The sequence below is a fragment of the Dryobates pubescens genome, chromosome 28, assembly GCF_014839835.1.
Source record: "Dryobates pubescens isolate bDryPub1 chromosome 28, bDryPub1.pri, whole genome shotgun sequence".
NCBI lineage: Eukaryota > Metazoa > Chordata > Aves > Piciformes > Picidae > Dryobates > Dryobates pubescens.
Genome location: NC_071639.1, coordinates 9,876,907 through 9,897,796, shown reverse-complemented (window position 1 = coordinate 9,897,796; position 20,890 = coordinate 9,876,907). Strand labels below are relative to the sequence as shown.

General features: G+C 41.0%; 1 protein-coding gene across 1 annotated transcript in view; it reads right to left on the bottom strand.

Moving 5' to 3' along the window:
* LAMA4 (laminin subunit alpha 4) overlaps positions 1 to 20,890 on the bottom strand; it is an 85,436-nt gene that overhangs the window by 3,499 nt on the left and 61,047 nt on the right. The window contains exons 22-36 of the mRNA XM_054174016.1: positions 19,665 to 19,798; positions 18,440 to 18,611; positions 16,191 to 16,322; positions 14,975 to 15,117; positions 12,277 to 12,412; positions 11,106 to 11,243; positions 10,179 to 10,312; positions 8,763 to 8,927; positions 7,924 to 8,077; positions 7,161 to 7,354; positions 5,421 to 5,610; positions 4,453 to 4,608; positions 3,471 to 3,630; positions 1,603 to 1,733; positions 23 to 116 (exon numbers count right to left, since the gene is read on the bottom strand). Of these exons, the coding sequence (XP_054029991.1) occupies positions 23 to 116; positions 1,603 to 1,733; positions 3,471 to 3,630; positions 4,453 to 4,608; positions 5,421 to 5,610; positions 7,161 to 7,354; positions 7,924 to 8,077; positions 8,763 to 8,927; positions 10,179 to 10,312; positions 11,106 to 11,243; positions 12,277 to 12,412; positions 14,975 to 15,117; positions 16,191 to 16,322; positions 18,440 to 18,611; positions 19,665 to 19,798 (2,233 nt within the window). The remainder of the gene's footprint in view (positions 1 to 22; positions 117 to 1,602; positions 1,734 to 3,470; positions 3,631 to 4,452; positions 4,609 to 5,420; positions 5,611 to 7,160; positions 7,355 to 7,923; positions 8,078 to 8,762; positions 8,928 to 10,178; positions 10,313 to 11,105; positions 11,244 to 12,276; positions 12,413 to 14,974; positions 15,118 to 16,190; positions 16,323 to 18,439; positions 18,612 to 19,664; positions 19,799 to 20,890) is intronic.

Below are 20,890 nucleotides of genomic sequence, written 5' to 3'. Positions count from 1 at the left end.
AGGATGATCCTTTTTCACTGACCTGCAATTCGGTGCCACCTGCCATCACAGAGACTCTGTTTCAATGTCACTGAAGTTGAAAAATCCCTGATCCCATTATTCAGTTTCACAGTAACCTGGGGGGGAAAAAATATGTAGGCAGGACTGTAAACCCCTTCCTGTTCTCTTTTTCCCTTCTCTTTTAATAATGCCTTGTTCCTCACTCAAAACATGTCTAGTACACATGTGAAAGAAAACCATGATTTCATGACATTCTTTAAAGCAGCTTTCTAATTCACAGATTTAGGGGTGGATTATTATTTTTCTTACATTCAATAGGTCTTCAACATTTCCAATTTGAACTCAAAAAAGAGCAAAAAAAAAAAAAAAGGTGAAAATCAAAAAATAACAGCTAATTTCAGTCAGATGCTCCAGTACTGCTACTCTGTAATTTCCTGTCTGGTAAATTAGTGTTTTAGAGGCCACGAGGTGATGTTTTGGTATCTTGCTAGCCACTGAATAAGGAAAACATTCATGAAAACCCCAAGTATAAACTGAGAGATAAGATGTGAGAAAGGAATAGCTGGGGAGCTTAAGAATGGCTTTTAAGTTACACCTGCAAGCTTACCAGAAAATCTCCGTCAGAGCTAGAGTGTGAACCTAATTCTGGTCCTTGCTAATGCTGATTGAAAATGTTACCAGGAAACCACACATATTTCATTTTAGAGGACCTGTATTTCAATATAGTTGTGACTAAGATATTTTAAACTTGTTTTTCCCCAGGAGTACCAGCAAGCAAAATTGAAGGGATCTTTGTGTACTCTTTTATCCATCCTTGGGCAAAAATCTATAGGGGCACTTAAATACCCTTTCACTTAGGTTGTTGGTTAGATACTGGGTAGTTCAGTGCAGTGGTTAAAGAAATCCACACTGGTGAGACTCTTGACTGTGCCCTGAGTTTCTTGCCTGAAAAAAAATGAAGTATAAATTTCCTCTGCTCTAAACCTTTGCTTGTTTTGTCCATTTAGTCTGCATCTTATTGCTGTATGTGTGCAATGCATAGCGTGAAGGGATCCAGATCGTAGTGATGAACATAATTAAAAGCTAGCAACAGCAACAACTGATTAATTTTAAACCTCCCTCAACTGACAGCGTTACAAAATCCAGCACAGAAAGCAGATCACCAGACAAATCAGAATTTGCCCTTTCTCTCACTTTCCCCACCACACACAGAAAAGAAGAGACTGAGTGCAGCTCAAGACTTCTAACAAAGAAGAAATAAAAATTCACCAACAGTTACCTTACTTGTAACCGTTATGCATTTTTAATGTGTGGATGAAAGAGCAGCACCAAAGAGTCAGAGCTCTTGCTTCTTTTCAACTACTCATTAAATATTTATGGTTAGCATCAGTGAAGTGATGTGACTTTGGCTGAGGTGTTATTTTTTTTTGTATTTTAAAACAAATAGCTGGGTTGCCTGCTCTAAGAGGTTAAGCTATTGAGGAGAGAAATGACAGTCAACGAATGGTGTAAAACACAAGCTGCATATAGCAGGGCCCAAGTAGGTAGGAGAGGAGCCAGTCAAAAGCAGCAAAGAAGATGATACATAATTTTTCATTATACCTGTCCATTTTTCATGTGCATATTCAGGTACTCTCCATTCACACTGTGACCATGCAGTAGGATTCCTGAGCTGCTTCGGGGACGTATTTCAAAAACAACTTCAAATTTCAAGCCTAAACTGAAGGATTCATCTGTAAAGTAAAAAGAATGTGTGTGTGTGCTGAGTTAGTGATTAAATTGGACATTTAATCGAAGTCAAAACAGAAATTCAAAGCCCAGAGTGGAACTTATTTGTCCTATCTTTGAAAGTATCAAAACTTGTGCTAGTGCACATACTTGAAGGGGTAGCATGGTGTGCCCTCAATGACCCATATCGACTTGTGTAGTGATTATGTTTGCTTGGAGTACTAATAAAAAATGTTTCTTTCTTATTCTTGTTATTTTAAAATAGATCTGGTTTGCTTAAAAATATTTCTCAGCAATGAAATGGACAGCAGAAAGGAAATGATCTGTATTTTTTGGCCTTTTTTTGTTGTGCAGTTTCCTAGACACTCAGCAGTTTGATACAGTGAGTGGGAGTTCACTTGAGTTTTGATGATTCAGTAGAAGAAACTCCCTATTCCAGTCTGGTGGGAGGTCAGGGAACAAATTAGAAACTCTTCTAGGTGTTGCCAATAAATAGGATTGTGCAGTTTCCTTTCCTATTCAGATCAGAGCCTATGTGACCAAAACCTGCTCATTAAACACTTCCTGGAATGCAGAAGGACTAAATGACAGCAAAGATGTGTTCTGTCATGCTGGTTATTAACAAAACATGCAGAAAGTCTTTCCTTAGGATTTTTGAATTGAATGGTTTTTAATTCATTGAAAAGTGAAGGGGGTGACTGTTTTGCTGGTGTGCTTGGTCTTAGCCACATGGACTTCGATATAGCTATGGTTATTTTTACCAGATGCAGGACAGGCCAATCCCAGGCACAAGTCCAGGCTGGGTGCACAGTGGGTTGAGAGAAGCTCTGGAGAGAGAGACTTGGGTGTATTTATTGATGAGAAGCTCAACATGAGTTGGCTCTCATGCAGCCCAGAAAGCAAATTGTGTCCTGGGCTGCATGAAGGAGTGTGGCCAGCAGGGTAAGGGAGCTGATTCTGCCCCTTTACTCTTCTGAGACCCCACCTTGATACTGTGTCCAGTTCTGGTGTCGCCAATATAAGAAGGACACAGAGCTATTGGAGCAGGTCCACAGGAGAGCCACAAAGATGATCCAAGGACTGGAGCAGCTGTGCTATGAGCACAGGCTGAGTGAGCTGGGGTTGTTTAGCTTAGAGGAGAATCTGGGGGTATGTTGGAGCTGCCTTCCGATACCTGAAGGGATCCTACAGGAAGGATGCAGAGGGACTTTTCATAAGGGTGTCTAACAATAGGACAAGGCGGAATGGTTTTAAGCTGAGGGAGAGTAGGGTTAGACTGGATCTCAGGAAGAATTTCTGCAGTACAGGGGTGGTAAGACTCTGGAACAGGTTGCCCAAAGAGGTTGTGGATTCCTCCTCCCTGGGGGTGTTCAAGACTAGGTTGGATGAGACCTTGAGCAGCTAAGTGTAGTTAAGAGGTGTCCCTGCCTGTGGCATGGAGGTTGGAGATGATGATCTCTGAGGTTCCCTCCAACCTAAGCCATTCTTTGATATTATAATCTGTTTCTTTGTGAAATTATTCTGATTGAAATGCTCACATCCAGATGTATTTAGGTAACAACTTGTTAAGTTTCATGGTGACCTTGTAACCTGCTCCCCACAGTAATGATCTGTATCTAATAATCCTCACAGCTCAGCCTCAGAAATCACCACACCCTATAGGGAAATACGCCATTCTGAAAACATGCCACAGTGCACACTACAGGCTTATTATGGGATACATTTGTTTAGCAGTGCATTACCAAGGACGACATATCCTCCTTCTGATGAAAAGTATGTGCCTGCTTCTGATGGGCCTTCAAAGCAAGGTGTTACACTAAATGTCTGTGAAGCTGAAGTAATTGATCTTCCATTGAGTTGTAAATTGCTGAGACAGCCACTAAAACTGTAGACAGAATTAATCTGAGGGGGAGAGAAAAAGCATAATTAGTAGATAAACTGCCTGTGGAAGGAAATAAACTCTGCTGTCCTTATTTGTACTTTATGAGCTGTAAGGCTGTGATTGTCTGTTTTGAATTTAAAAAAAAAAATGTTCCCAGAGAAAAGAAAGAGGACAGATGCATTTTGCAGCCTCTCATGTTTCTCTGATGACTTCAAGGTAATTCCACCTTGTGTAGTTTCTCAAACAGTCCTTACTGAACTGTGAGAAACAAAGCACAAGAGCAAGGCAGTGTTGCATGTACCTCATATCCTCAAGGCAAGAGGGGGGGTCTACTTTTTCTGAGCATGTAACACTTGTTAGGCACATAATACTAAAGATGACCTTGAAGGAGACTTGGTTGTGTTCATTTTTGCTTTAAGACTCCTTTCCATAGAATTCATTGCAAAGACAGAGAGCTTCTGACTTCTAGGTACCGTCTTAAAACAGATACTAAGACAACTCCAAAATCTCTCCCAAACTGATCGGTACCTCAGACCTTTGCATGAAACTGTTCTCACTGAACTATGCCTGTCTCATCTAAGCTTGTATGTCACTAAGATTTCTCTGTTCCTCGAGGACCACTGAATTTCTCACTGCTGCTTCAAGTCCATGGCAATCTGGCCCACCTACTGCCAGTCCAGCCCTGTGGGAGCTGTGCTATCCACTTGATCTGAGCTGTGTGCTCCTCAACATGCTGAGGATCCAGCTCATAATATGCTTTGAGCTGGACTTATCCCTACAGTCAGCTTTTGCATTAGCTGTGCATAAAGGAATGGGGGTGATATTATGGATATCTGATTTACCTGGATATTTTTAACAGCTTTTCCAGGAGCTACACCTCCAATATAGAGTGGTTCAGTGACCTGCCAGGTGTTAGCATTACCACTGAAAGGCTCTTCCAGTACTCGGAGACCATCAATTATCAAGCGGCCAATATTTTTGCCTCGAATAAATATCACCTAGAAAGGGAGGAAAAAAATGCAGAGTGTTGCTTATGTCTGTGGAGAGAACAGTCCTGTACAGTTGAATAAGATAGAAGTTTGATAAGCAAGGTGTGTGAGTGATACCCTACGAGCCTGTTTTATTAACTGCCAGAATTCTGGGCTGGACAGCCCTCTCTTTTCACACTCATGTAAAGGACAGAGAGTAGAACTGCTGACCTTCTTACATTTGTAGTGTACAAGACAGAGGTGGTATTCAGAGGTGTCTGCTGACACCTGCCTGTCATGTATTGTCATCACTGTGACATCACTGTTAGCATTTTCACAGTCTTCACCGGTTTCATGGTCTGGATTTATCCAGCCTGTTTTAAACACTTAAGTGCCCGTGTTAGGAATTTAGTGACCACATTTCCCCTCTGTAGTCAGTGAGGAAAGAGGAGAGAAATTCATCCTGACCCCTAAAATTGTCTTTTTATTTTCAGAGACTACAGAGGGAGCCTAAGACATCTGTGCTCCTTGCTTAGGCACTTCAAAGGAATTTGCTGAACAAAATTATCCTATTCCTTCTTTTCCTATCTGCCTTAACTCTTAATGCCTCACTCTTCTGCTTGTTTCTGTTAGCTGTTAGTGTTGGGAATTGCTGGATTGTTGTAAATGACCTACTTTCCTGTCCCTAGTTAATAACTTGATAAAATGCTGCATGGAAGATTTAAAAACATTGGCAGAAGGTGTGGTTATGAACACATGAATGAAAGCTCCCTGAGCTGGCCATTAGCAGTGTCTTGACAGCAGCCTTGACAGCCACCTGCCATCATTAGGATTCTACTTACGTTGTGCCAAAGGCCATCGTTGTATTTCTCTTGGCTCTTGATCCTTATCTTCTGATGCCCAGCATTAAACATAAAAATGAGTCGGCCATGAGCCACAAAAAGGGCCATGAAGTTGGTCTCTTTTTCATCCGAGACGTAGAAAATCATTCCGTGAGATGATTGAGTTTTCAGGTTGATAGAGAACTGAGCTCTGCCACAGAAAGACACACTGTTAACATCAGAGCAGATTTAATTGACTTAACCAAGCTGCAGGCAGAGGAAGACTGAATTTTTCCTCTTGTCCAAAGGAATATACATCTCCTTTATGGAAACATTCCTTATTGGGTTTTGGAATAGAGGTCAAAGTTGGGGAAGAAGCTGCATTGCAGTGAATTCGTTGTGAAAAGTTAAAATCCCTGGAGTGAATAAAATCAATACAGGCCACCAACAACTGACACTGCAGGCACTGCATTTCCATTCCTGTGGAACAGCATCATTAAGGGACTTTTCAACAGTGATGGCATGACATTTCACAAATCTTTAGTGTTGCTCCAGACTCACTTCTAAGCTGCTTCCTTCTGTGTGATGTCCAAGACAACCGTGACATGTTATGCCGGCTTGGTTTGACACTGCCAACAGGGAGGATTTCTTGATAATTGGTCTTAGTACTTTAGGTCTTAAAAATGGCAAAGCTGTAGTGGTGTAGGACAGTGCCAGAACTGATTACTGCTGTTAAGTCATGCGACTAACCCAGCTTCCATTCTTACTGCCTGAAGGATCTATACATTCCCCAATGCATGCCTGTCTACAGTCCCAACACATGGAATCCTTTATCTTAAAACAACTGCTGTTTCCTTGCCAATATTGGTTGTTTTAGACCATCACAAATAATTGTGGTGGTGGGTTTTGTTTTGTTTTGTTTTGTTTTGCTTGTTTACAATGCACATTACAATGACGAAGCTGTAATAACAGTTGTAAAACAAATATGTCTTGTAGAGACATTTTAGAGCTTGGGTTTTCCTTCAGATGGGCACCATCAGGACTGCTCTAAGTAAAACACTGTTGAATTAAAATGAATGTAATGCCTTTAATTTTTTTTCCCATTTTTTTTATTGAAGTCAGGAAACAACACTCTTCTGAGTTAATGGTCTGGTGTGCTTCCAGGAAGTGCAGTGTTGTTGAATTTATAGTTGTTTCTTGGAGAGTATTAAACTGAAATCCTTCATTGGTCATAACATACCATATAGCACATTGTATGGAAGCCTGAGAATTAAATGTCCACAATATCTGGACTCGTTATTAATTACTTGAGGTTCCCTTATGGATTGAATTGGACATGGTTTTCATAGCTTTATGTCCTATGGCACTGTGTGGATTCCGAACCGTTACACAGCTGGCAAAGTCCACTGAGCATGTAACTGCTTCATTTCTTGCTGAAGTGCTGTATTCTTTTCCATCTCTGCTCTAATGCTGTTGCTTCTTGTGTATGGAGCTAACATCTTCAAAGTCTTCATGCAACTTTGTTGATACATAATCCAGATGAAGACTCCACAAGAGGGATGTAACTGGAAACACATTCTGTTTATTACTCTTACTCAACTGAAACACCTTTTAATATATCCTAACAAGCTCTATACAAAACATGGCATAAGATATAAAGGAAAAAGCCACAATAACAGCCCAAATGTTGACCTTTTAACATTTGAAATATATCTTTCTTCTTCCTAGTATATTTAATCTTTGTTTCTAAGGTCCCTTTACCTTTGACTGAAATCCTTTGGTATGTGATCAAATTCTTGCCGGCTGTTCGCTGTTCCTCCGAACTGATACGCGTGCTCAGTTGCCTTGGGATTCATGGGCAGGTGGCACTGAGAGTCTCTTTGCATATTCACTTCTTGATAGAGCTTTTTGAGGCCACTTGAAGGCTGTGAAATCTTGTCTTTATCTCTTCCGACCTTCAGAGGAAGAGAGCCATTAATCAGAAATTTTAACTAAGATTGGACATAATGAAATAATCTAAACCTCCCCTGGAACAACCTGAGGCTGTTTTCTCTCATCCTGTTGCTTTTTGCCTGTGACCTCCTTTCAGGGAGCTGTAGAGAGGAAAAGGTCTCCCCTGAGCCTCCTTTCTCCCGAATAAACAACCCCAGTTCCCTCAGCTGCTAATTGTACCCAGCAGAAGGAGCCACACAGAAGTTGGCTGAGAATAAAAGCAAGTTTATTGCCTTCTGGATACAGAAGGAATTGAGGCTCATTTCTGCAGCAGTCTTTTGAAGAGGTCATAAATTTTGTTTTACAGTTCTAGCACAAAAGATTGAAGCAAGTGTAGGCCAGTTAGATTGTGTCAGGGCATTTGTTTGCAGTGATGGGACATGTGAAGTAACATTATCCCATCCTTTGTGTATCTGAAATAGTCTTCATGTGATACATTCTGTATCCATGATGTGGAGAATTCCCAGTCATGGCCCAGTATGCATCACCTTTAGAAAACTCCAGGGTAGTACTAGGGCAATTTGTAGCAAACCTTTTTATTACGATTTCCTTTGGCTTTTGAAGAGTTTTTTCCTTTCTTATGGAGAAGAGCAACTGGAGGAGTTTCAACAGGACATCCATACAAAGAAGCCTGAACTTTCTCAGGGTACTGCTGGAAATCTTCCACTTCAACTTCTCGATCCAATCTGTGTTTCAAAGAGAGGATGAAAAGAACAGCTTTTTCCCCCCCCAAGTGTTGTTACTGTTTTCATGAAAGCAATAGAATTTGCTATTTATAGTTTGGATGATGTTTGGATGGGCATTTTTTCATTCTTGGATCACGGATAGCAGTACAGATTATCAGTCAATGTGTAATGCAGGCAGCCTATACTTCTGCCTGATGTATCTGTGTTTGCATAAACAGAATCAATCTGCAGCATCAAATTCACTTTAAAATCTTCTATACAAGAACATTTAATACAGTGATCAGGATCAACAAATTCTGACCACCCTCAGATGACCAAACTTCTGACTTCCCCAGCTTCTCTGAGATGTCTTGGTATCATTTTGTTTGAAAGGCAGAGCTGAAAGCCCCATAATGTGAATGTAAATTACAGCTATGCAAATCAGACATTGCACCAGGAGCATTAGCAGGTGCAGGACTGAAAGCTGATTTGCATTAAGTGATTCCCACTTTAACAATATCTTCATCTAGTAGGTTTGTGCCAACAGATTCCATGGCAAACGAGGTAAGAAACTTACACATACTGTGTAGCCTCACAAAATGAGACAGGGATTTTTTATTGTGACAATAAATCAGTTCTCTTGAGCTGTCAGGCAAGCTGTCAGGCAGCAACTGCCTGGTAATGTGTTTGGGAGGATGCTACGCACCTAGTGAAGTAAGCGTTGCTTATGCAGCCAGTGAAATTGGCTTGCTGTGTTCCGAATGGAGAGCCACCAAAATAAAACTTCTTGATGCTGTCTGGGCTTTTCCCTGCTCTGTCCTTTGCTGGATTCTTCTTGCTTTGTTTTTTGTCATCAACAGTCAGCTCATACCTGCAAAGGCAAAGCATCCATTTTGTAGGCTAGTTTCAGAAGCATCAACACCAGTGGTTAGACAACATATGACAGAATGCTCCAGTCAGTGTCTACATCACAGAATGGCAATGCTCAAAGTCATGAGAAGACCTTCTGGCTTCTAGCTGTGCAACAAGCAGCAGTGCAATAACCTATTGGCAAAGATGAGTCCACAGGACCATGGATGTCATAATATCCTGGAGTTAATTGTGAAGTCCAAAAAAATATAATCTGCACAGTGAAGACATAAAGTAAAGGATTGCTAATAAATGGCTAGAGGTAAAATAAGGTCTAAGCACATAGTGATTCTTCTGTATGCCCTTATCCCTTTTCCTTCTCTTTCATCAGAGTACACTGATGTTTGAGCTCTTACCTAAGACCATTTTCTGACTCACTAATTGCAGCAGACATCAGGAAGGATTCTATTGCTTTAACAAGAAACTGAATGTAACTGAGGCATCAGAGACTGATTTTGTTTGGCAAGTTCAGAATTCAGCACACTTAAAGAAACACCACAGTCCCCAAGGCTATTCCAAGGCACAGCTTCATACCTTCAGCTTTTCAAACTATGCTTCTTGGATGCCAGAAGTCATGGGTACAAAGCTCCATTTCTATTGTAAAACTGAGAATGACCTGGTTGTGTCTACACAGGCAAGATGCTTAAAGAGAGATGCTTTGATTATTTGACCTTCTAAGGAAATTTTAAACATGGCAAAGGACAGTAAAACATGCCATTAAATCCATGCCTTCAAGTTTGAAAGAAACACATAGAGACTTTTTCCTATAGCTGTAGTTAGCCTTATATTTGTGCCTGTCAGTGCTAAGAGTGTTTTGAACACCTTCCACTGTTCCCAAATTAACGCTTTTTGTGAGGATGCCTCAATTACTTCGCGGTCAGTTTGGGACTGCTTGAACAAATCAGAACAATCAATCTGGTGCAAAATAAATCTCATGGTAGTCTTACATGATATTAATCTGTTTTCATACCTTTGGACAACAAGGGACTAGGCTTTAAAAAACACCTATTGTTTTAGTTTTACTAAGAATTCCCAGCATCTTGTGCTCAGACTTTTTGCTTTGTGTTTTTGTACACTGAGTTTATCTGTTAGAAATATCACTTCAAACCCTCCACTTAAACATGACTTTGACAGTGAACATTAGAATGTGCTTTTATTACAAGAAATATTTCTATTCTGAAGGCAGGGAATAAAAAATGCTGGAGAGCTTTACCTTTCTGGATTGACAGAAGTAATGATGAAGTGAGTTCTTCCATCATTGTAGTTTCGGTCTGGTGATTGAATTTTGGTTCCACTTGCATTTAAAACCACAGCACCTCTGTCCATAGAGATGGATAATACATCTGACTGAAATACAGACACAAACATCAAACTATGATTCCATATTGGATGTTAGGAACAGATTCTTTACCATGGGGGTCGTGGAACACTGGAGTGAGTTCCCCAGAGAGGTAGTTGAGGCACATCCCTGGAGATATTCAAGGTGAGGCTCTACAGGGCTCTGGGCAACCTGATCTAGTGGAGGATGCCCCTGCTTACTGCAGAGGGGGTTGGACTGGATGACATTTGGACATCCTTTTCAACCCAGACCATTCTATTGTTCCACCCTCCTAAGCAGGTGTAGCTTTCCCCCATCACACATGGAGGTCTAAGAACCATTTGGGAATACAGACAGCTTTCTGAGTGATTTGCATCAACTCCATGCTCAAAATACCATCCCACTAATTCAAACTGTCTTTGCTTCTAGGGGATTGTCTCTGTGTGTAAGGCCCTTGATATTATTTGTACTTTAGTAGCACCCAGAGGTACAAAGAGGGATTGCAGTGCTGCCGAGGACAGCAAGATCCACTGTGCTTTTCTGCCCTGAGGACTTTATTGAGTGCAAATGGATGCATGTTAATTTTAGGCATATGATCAAATCCTCTTCTCAGCATCAAAATAATCTCTGAGCATTGCTGGTTTTCATCTGTAGATCAAATGCAAACTGTGGAAATGAGGTCATCAATGAATGCTTCTACAGTGCAGATTGCTTCCTCTATTATGAAACCGTGAAGTGAGAAATTGCATTATTCTCCTGTGATCCTCCTGGGAAACAATATAAGGATAGAATAAAACAAACTGTAAAGAAATAGATACTCACTCCTTCAGAATAGTAAAAGAGCAGCCCATTGGGCTGCAATGTCTGGAAATTAAAGCCTCCTTCAAATTCACTAAAGAGGGACACTTTTTGGCTCGATGCAATGAAGCTCTCTCCATTGAAATATGCTTTGCGGGACATCTGTGTGATAAATAAAACAAAAATGACAGGAAAACTGTGAAAAACATCCCAATCATAAAAAGAACAAGGCTATTCCTTCCCTGCCCCCTCCCCCCCCAATTCAGTTCTATAAAACCTTCAATGTTTTATGCATGTCATAACATAATTTATATAGGCTTTCTCTCACATGCTCTGAACATCTCAACAAATCATGGCCATTTTAGACAGTGTAAGCCAACTGTTCTCAGTTTCCTGAGATTCCTGGCCTCAGCCTAAGTCTCCAGATGTTAGTGATGGTGAAGACCAGAATCAGAGGGGGCTCAATTCGCTGTCTGAGCTTTGTGGCCTAGGGTCACCATCCCAACACAGGATATATTAGTCTGTGTGCTGCATTAGGGCAGGGCAGGGGGTTGTTGCATGTGGTGGTTTGCAATTCTCTGAGTTTTAGGAGTAAAAGTGAGTCCAAGGCAGGACACATTGCAGCTAGCTTCCTTGTTGACAAAGGGTGAGGTTGGGGGATGAGTTATACAAGTGGTGGGCTCCTTCCTCTTCACAGTTTTGGATAGACGTGGCCATAGGTTACTGGCCTTGCATTGTTATGGACAAGTGATGAATGATGGAAGGGATCAGAAATGAAATGGCAGTTTTCTTAGTGTTCATGCTGCTGCAGTTGGTTTGTGTGTCACAGAGGATGAGCTGGCCTGACATAAAGGGAGAACTCATTTGAAGGGTGAATATCTTGATCTCTTTTTCAATTCAGACATCAACATTAGGATGCATGAGAGGACAATTCTCCTTGTTTCTTTAAGAAAAAACAAATTATATTGGAATATTTCCTTTCAGAATGCAGCACAGCATTTATTTCAGATCCAGTTTTCACAATGTAATCTCACATATGAGAAGAATATCAAGTGAAGCACCTTGTGCTGTAATTCAGGGTGAAAATTGGGTACTATGTCAGCAGACTTCACACAAACACACACACAACCCCCTTCAGTCAGTGACTGCATTGTAATTCCCTTGGTTGAAGTCAGTCTTTCCATTGTATGCTTACCAGTGAGTCCTCTGGGCACCCATAGCTGATTCCCAGGGTTCCTGGTTCTTCTAACAAGTTGAAATCCTTCTTCTGGAATTGGAAACCCTTCATGCAGCCTTTAAAGCCAATACTTCCTGCCAGATGTGAGCTAATGCTGTTGGAGAACAATGCCAACAAGCTGTTATTAGGTAGCCCTTGCCATTTGAACAGACTTTTATCACCAAGGTGAATTAAAAAACTTGGAAGAGCCTCAAACGTTTGCCTCACTAGTGCCCAATTCCTGCTTCTTTATGTAAATCAGCTAATTAACCACATTATGTGCTTTGAGAAGTGAAGATGCACCAGTTATACTAAATGTTATGAGGAGAAATATATGAATTCAGAGAGGAGATCCATATAGAGCCATGACTTTAAAATGCTGGAAATAGCTGCAAAAATGAAAGCTGCTATTTAAAAAATGTATTTCTCAAAGGTCTTTTCCAACCTGGTTAATTCTATTCTATTCTATTCTATTCTATTCTATTCTATTCTATTCTATTCTATTCTATTCCTACCCACAGTGAAAATCAATGGATTTGTATCTCATTTTTAAAATGGTTTTAGAAAAGTTCTGGTTTACCTTTCCTGTCTACCTTTCATGAGCAAGCTCCATTCCTGCCTTTGGAAGCAAATGGATAAATGGGTCTGTATTTATTAACAAACAATAGTAACAGCAAATTCTGCTTACTCATGAGGGTGTTTACATAGGTGGGCTTCCAGGATCCTTTTTATGACAGATTTGAGCTATCCCAGCTGCTCCTGCTCTCTGGTCTAAGTTTTCCAGCTACACCCCTCACCAAGATATCACAGCATTATGGCACAGGGCAAATATAGCTGAATTTAACCCCACAATACTCAAGGTGCATGAAGAAGAAGTTGTGTGCTTTAAATCAGAGAGAGTCTGTGACAGGGCAAGGAAATGACATGGGATCTACTGGGTACCAGTCCAGGAGATAACTAGGGACTGAATACACTGAAGGGGTGAATATGAAAGCCAGAGTTTTGCCCTGGCTACTTACAAACAGGCTTTGTTCTTTCAACATACATTTTCTTCTATATTATAGTTGATCATATTTTTACAATGCTTATGGATTTTTTTTTCTGATACAACTTGTTAATTGAGATCCTGGTTTTCCTGCTTTGGCAGTACCATCCAGGTGGTTTGCAGAATAGCCACAATTCACTCAGAAAACTGTAGGCATAGCTGGTGTGACTCATCTTGTACCCTACATTTGTGAACAAGTCTTGTCTGCCATTGAGCTGCTCAATTGCCTAGATATCTAGGTCCTTCTGGGCTTTTCAGTGTTCTCCAGGCTTGATTAACCAAAGCAATTTTCACTGTCATTTATGCTTTGTTTCTAGATCATTAATGTCTCTAATACCAGCCCTAAGAGACATCCTTTGGGCTTGTGGTGTAGGCTTTTTATCCTGAGTAAATGGAAGAGTTACTACCATGTCCTTTTTCCCGTTCCCAGCTGCTTTCTAATGCCTTTCCCCTCTCCACACCACTACTTTTCCTAATAGCCCCCTATGGCAGACCCTTGTAAAGAGCTATTTGAAAGGCCAGATAAATGATATACTCCGTTTCTCCCTTGCCCACTGTATTGTTTGCATGCTCAGATAATTACATGGGATTGAAAGGCACCATTTTTCCTTTACATGAAGACTGTCCCTATCTTAAAAGCTTAATCTGTAGCTATTTTATATCTCAGACGTTATTTATCAAATTCAGCAGGCTCTCCTGACAACAAAAGAAAGTTTCAGGAGATTTACCATTAATTCCTAGAAACCATTGTTGAACATTCACTGTCTTTACACAGAGTGTATTTTAATGGAGATGGTGTTTCTGTTAGCACTTGTGACACTTGAAACAGCAGCTGGACCCCTTCTGAAAATGCTTGGCCTTGTTGTCTGACTCCAGCAATGACTGTTGCCTGTCAGAAGAGCATAACCTTCTCCAAGCAGCCAGTCTGCTCTCCTAGAGAGTGACCCTGGTCTGGCAGATTCCCTCTGCAGGAAATGAGAGTTATAGAATCTACTGAGATAAAACTTGGCTTCTGCCAAATAGCATGGTGGGAAAATGAGACTTTGTCTTTTCTTCCCACGCCTACACAGAGCCAGAAGATTTGTGTCTAGAAGGAACCTGAGATGGATCAGAACTGAAATGAGTAGTAGAAAATTTATAGTCTTTAGAGCTGAAAACACACTTGGTAGAGGGTTTTGATCCTTCATGTAGTGAGTTGCTATTTTACAAAGATCACCTTTTCTGCAGAGCAAGGAGGAATAGCTGTTCAATACATTCATGTATTGAGGTGTCCCTGTCCATGGCAGGGGGGTTGGAACTAAGATGATCCTTGTGGTCCCTTCCAACCCTGACTGATTCTGTGATTCTATGTGTCCTTTTAAAATGCCTTAGTTTTTTGAAGAGGACAACAGTTTCTGTTACCCTTACTAAAACTAGATCAATTTCAGCAGAATCCATCTGTGCTGGATCAAACCTAATCCTTGATACTTCAGAGCTCTGAGAGACACTTAGAAGAGTGTCTGAGGGGTTGTTTTACATCAGATGTTGAGGCTGGGAAAAGTGTTTTCCTGTAAGCCCTTCAGCACTGGTCATACAACACACAAATATGTTGATTACTTGAAGATAAGGAGTAAATCCCAGCTGTAAACCAACCTGGAGTGCAAGATCTCAGCAGGCGCTCCTCCGATGTAGATGTCTGTGAATGGCATTGCTGTTCTTTCATTGTCCACGCTTTTAATGTGTCGCCTGTCTACTACCAAGATCATCTTCTTAGAATTGTGATATATAATAGAAATCTGGGAAAAAAAAACCCAAGAAAACAAGATGTGCATGGAAAATACTGAAATGTCATCCCTTGTAAGTTGTCACGGTGATTTTACAGAACTGATTGCATCGTTGTGTCTTGTAACTTGAAAAGTTCTTCCAATTTATCAAAGGAGTTGTTTGTAAGTTGGGAGAGGGTGCCAACAATTACTGGTAGGGAGCTCATTTTGATGATGCATTTTTTTTTCTTATGGCTGAAAACCCCATGATATTTCACTTATGAATAAATCCACACTGAAGTACCCCATGACAAATCCTACACCACAGCAAAGGGGTGAGTTCTATTAACTTGAGAGAGCTTTCTTGATTTGTTCAAGAAGCCAGGGCATGCTCCTTATAAAACTTATTTTGTTGTCAAAGCATAAAAGGCTTCATTACACTCTGCTGAAACATGCTGAACAGAACTGTAGCTGTGGATCAGGAATCAGACTTTGAATTTGCATCAAGCAAATTGCAGGAGAAGCAAGCCACTGAAGGGGATTTGCTATGTCTGTCACTGTCACAGTTACACCGGCTTAAAGCAAATTGTCTTAAACCAAATGAAAGTAGCTATTTTAGATCTGCCCACGTCTCTGAAATGTCATGCATATATACAAGACTGCTACCAAATTAATTGTCCCTTCAAATGAAATGGGAAATACATTATATCTTGTAATACAATGCAAACCAGCTACACCGGTGAAGTTAACATAATGACATGTTTTAAGCTGAGATTTAGTTATTTGAAGGATATAGTTTTCCTGGATGTAATTTAATTTTGAATTAATGACACTTTTTCTCCCATGTGAACTGTCCTGTTCTTGGCTTGTCATATGCAGAATCTGTTCACAAGCACTGATTTACCAGGAGGCAGAAAAAGCCTTCCCTTCCCACTGCTCAGCAATGATGGGATTGCATGTTCTTTTTCACCTTCTGGATTCTCTACTCCATCACCACCTGACCCCTCATCCTTTTGCTCCTTTCATTGGTGTTGGAGCAAATTATTGCTGCTTTGGAGCTGCTAGGATGGTTGGTCAAGTGGCTGTGACTGTAACAGCATCTCTACCTCATGAAATTTTGCGTCGTTAATCTGAGCCTTCTTTGTGGAGTCCTCTAGCAGCACAGGGCCGGTGCTGAAGCCAAAGTCATATTGGAGGTACAAGAAACCGTTGTGCATCTCCAAACTGAAGAACATACTCTGTGTAAAACAAAACAGCAGTCAGGAAAGCACTGTGAGGGTGTCAGCAATTAAAAACAAACAAACAAACACACACACCATCATGAGGGTGTTTGATATCCTGAAAAAAGTGCTGGGGGGGAAGGAATTTTTTTTATTTGCAAAGCTGTAGCAATTTCAGCATTATTTGAATATATGTAGAATAGATGTCTGTTCCTAGTAACACACACACACACTTGTTTGATGAACAGCACTTATTCGAAGACTTGGTGAACTGTTTCCCTGTGGGAATAGCATTTGGTAGCACAGCAGCATCAATATTCTTTACCAGCAAAGTATTCCTAATGCAAACACGTCTATTTGCTGTCAAAGTGATACTGTATGCCCCCAAATGAAAGATGTTATACTGGTAACATTAAATTTGTGCTAGAATGGCTCTATCTGCATTAGAGGCTTCTGTCATGATGCCTGTAGTAGGTCAGGATTATATCTTTTCACAGCTTAGATCGGCCTTGATGTATTTGCTGAGGGCTGAGCAATAGCTAGAATGCATTTAGTGTGTATTTGGTTTCTGGATTTTCTGACTATTCCTGCTTCATGGTTTGGCTTCTGTCCCATGGCTGGGTGACCTAAATTTTAGAAACAGGAGCTGTACTTTAGAAAATCTTTAGGGAGTCCTTGAAAGGAAGATGTGTACCATAGAATTAGTCTTGTTCCAAAACTCAATGTAAAGAAGCAGAAAGGAGAGTGTACAGCGACTGTGCAGCTGAGTTAGTGCTTTTAATGCTAATGTTTGTCTCCTTGTGTTCATCCTGTTGTTTCCCTAAAGGAAACATGGGACCAGTCATTCTCAGAAAACTGCTGCAGGCCAAGAGCTGCTGTCTCTGACACAAATGAGCCCACCTTCAGAAGTCATTACTTAAAGTAGCAAAAGCAGATTTTAATCCAGCGCTTTGGAATAAACTGCTGCTTGGGTTTGTTTTGAACAGCTTAAACTTGAATATCAAACAGGGATTACGTTCAGAGTATTTATGAGCTGTTTCTGCAGAACTGAATACTGGACCAGTTTGCACAGCCTTTCTAAAACTGTGTGAGAGCATGGCCTTCCAAAGCCAACATCCAACTGGACTGCAGTTTCCACTGTAACAGACAAAGTGCATACAGCTCCAACACACCTCTGGGCACTCTTGGTTGGGGAAAAAAAATGACTGAATGTGGTGGGTTGAAAATTGCCCCCCAACATAAAACCAAGAGCTTGTTAAACCTTTAACAGCAGTTAGTGCCAACCATCATATGACAGAAGGCAGCACGTTGTGCTGCAGAACAGGTTGCTCCACACACTTCTCCTCTGGAAGTTACCCTGAAGGCAAACACTAAAGAGTGGCTCTTCTAATGAGAGGGGACTTTTTTTTCTCTTCTAAAAGAGAAAATGTAGTGGTACACACAGGTGTCTAGACAAGTGTATGTTTGTGGGGTGTTTCTACATAGTAAAAGGTTTTCTTTGGCTTTACCAAGTTGTAATCCACATAGGACTTGGGAGCTTGATGTGGAGATTCCCAAAGACAAAAAAATCCCATGTTTGTCTTCAGAGGATATTTGCACGTGGAGACTACTTTCCTCAAAACCTTACAGATTTTGTGTCATCCTCAAACTTTTGAAAAGCTGGTGATATTTGGATTAAGCCTTTTTATTTGGTGTACTTTAGATTTTCAGTAATTTAAATACAGATTTAACTCTAGTACACCCTGAGACAGTCATAAAGTGGCAGCTACCACAAAACGGCTGCTTTATGGGAGTTTCTTCACAGAAATTCTCTGTCACTTTGAGTGTGCATTCACATTTAAATAAAGGTGCAGCTACTGGGCTTAACTGGAGCCTCTTTCAAAGTGTCATCACAAGAGCATGACTGGTCTGAACTCCTAATCATCTCTGTGGATGAGAACAACTGAGTCCAGCTCAGGGCCTCAGCAGTTCTAGTTCTCTCCTACCATATATGTGCACCAGATGAGCACAAAGTATTTCCTCTTCCTAGAAATTAAATGTAAGGATAGGAGCATTTGGATTTTCCATGATACTTTAATTACTGGTGACCTCATGGTGCTCACAGACAAAGGGCACCAGCAGGGTCTGGTACTCACCCCATTAACCATCAGCAGGATCAAGCCGTTGTCTGTTGGCGTTCGAACTTCTATGTCAAACCGAGTCACCTGGCTGAATTTTCCCCTTCTCTCAATGTTTCTTGCCACGGCATAGCCAGAGCCATCGAAGAAATAGCTCACAGCCCGGCTTGGAGTGAAAGCCAACTTATTTCTATGAGAAATAATAAAAAAGGAAAAAAAAAAAAAAAAGGCAGGGAAGTAATATTTGGCACAGCCCCATTTTAATTTGAGGAGATTTAAAGATCTTTACAAATGAAATACTTTCCCCCCCAACCTCCAAATAATTGTTCTGAACTGTTGCTTCTTCCTGGCAGTGATGATACTGATGAGCTTCAGATTCTTTCTGGGAATTTTTTTCCTGTAAACTAATTTGTAGGCTTTTCTATTAAAAGCTTGCCCAATTCGTGCAGAAACCCATCTGAATTCTCCAAGGCCTTTAATTGAGCTCAGAACTGGCCCCACAGGCACTGTCCTGGAGAGAACAGCAACTCGCAGTCTCTGTGGGAATGATGTAGGAAGCAGTAATTTGCCCTGTCCCAGCACCTCCTGCATTTCTTCCCAGTGAGAGCGCCAAGTTTCTCTCCTGTTCTTTGTGTAGAGAGAGTCAACTGTTGTGCCTGTTGTATGAACAAAACGCCTGCTCCCGTCTGTGGATGATCTGCTCTGGTTGGTGGTCATTTCTGCTTTAGAGGTTGCCTTTCCCAGCTGGTGAATGGCTTATCTGGGGAATTTCTGTTGTGGGTTTAAGAGTGTATGGCAGAAAGATAACTTCCATACTGGCTTTACTAGCTGGAGGTGAGACTGCACTCAAGTTCACCTGCCCCACTGGAGCTAAATGGCTGAGTCTGTATCGCTTGCAGTGACAGACTTTGAATCAGGAGCTGTCCTGTTCTAGGCAAGCAGTAGGGATAAGGAGGAATCCTGAACCATGCCCCAGCTAACACAGCAATTTACCTTTCAAAGGTTATGAGAGTTAGTGGAGAGAACAGTAAATCAAAGTATCTTGAATGGGAAGGGACCCATAAGGATCATCGAGTCCAACTCCCATCTACATCCAAGTTCAACACGGAGTTTAAAATGGCAGAGTTCCTTCTGGACCACTCAATTGCATTTTCTCCTTTGTAATCTAAACCAGGAATGAACCACCAGGACTGGCACTAGCAACACAGCAGAGCAGCAAAGTGCCGGTGGGACTGTCCCCTACCTGGCACAAGGTGGCGATGTGGTGGTGTCGATGTTATAGATGCTCTTGAAGTTGTACAGGCTGATCACATCATCGTTCAGGGTGGCCAGTTCCAGGCAGCCGATAAAGCCAGGCAGGTTTAAACTAGGAGGGAGCTGCGCAGAGGGCAAAGAAAAGTGAAAAGAGAAAGATCACATTCCTCATTTGGATATCACGATAGCAGTTGGCCTGGGGTAATTTCCCCCCCCTCCCCTGTGCTTTTCATGATTTAAAACCAATGGGATGATGCTATCTTGGAACAGTCCTTGCAGTCCTTACTAGATTATGGCTATTGTGCTGTCAGTTACAATGGAGCTCACAAATGATATCACAGTGAGAACAATAGGCCAGGTAATGCAACTGCAAACAAAAACTCCTCTTGGAGTTTTGAAAGGGAAAACACTTGGAAAAGGGGGAAAGTGTTAAGATTAGACTAATTACAGCCCTTGCTTAGTGTATTTTGATCTCTCAGTAGGTAGTTCATATTTAACATATGTACATGCTTCACTGACAGAAAAATAACTTCATGCCATGATGAGAAAGAGAAATAAGAGAGCTCTTTAAACCCAGGAGGCTTGGATTCAAAGTCTATACCAGTGGCTAATCCTCGCTGGGTGTTGTTTTGTACAGTTAGCACTGCTATAGAAACTCCTTCTTGTAACAAAGGTCACTGCAAATGGAATTGAAATAGCCACATTGGTGAGGAGAAAACCCACAAAAGAATAAAGCTGTCAGAGCTAGTGAATCATTCTTTTAATATTAAAATACTCTGCCCTGTGGAACAAGGGTGATAATGATAACACCTCTTGTACTCGAGAGTCTTGGCACTGCTAATAACTTCTCTTTGGCTTCTCATTATTTCCATTTTTGCTTCTGATGTAATAATAATAATGGTAATACAGCAATGCAGAATATGTGTAGCTGTAAGAGAAAATGAGATTCTTATCTGCAGCACAGATACATTTGGCAAATGATCATGTTTCCTTTTCTCATTTTCTTCTCCTGTTAAAATTGCATTGAGTATGAGACTTTTAATGGTTAAGTGGTACATCTCAGATTTGCTAAGCATGTGTCAGGGAAGAACAGGCAAAAAGCTTTTGGCAAATAAGACTGTATGGTGAGGTGGCCATTCCTAGGGGAGAGGAGACCCATATGCTTCTCAAATAATTACACAACTGTAAGCATCAAGAACTCATTATCATTGAAAA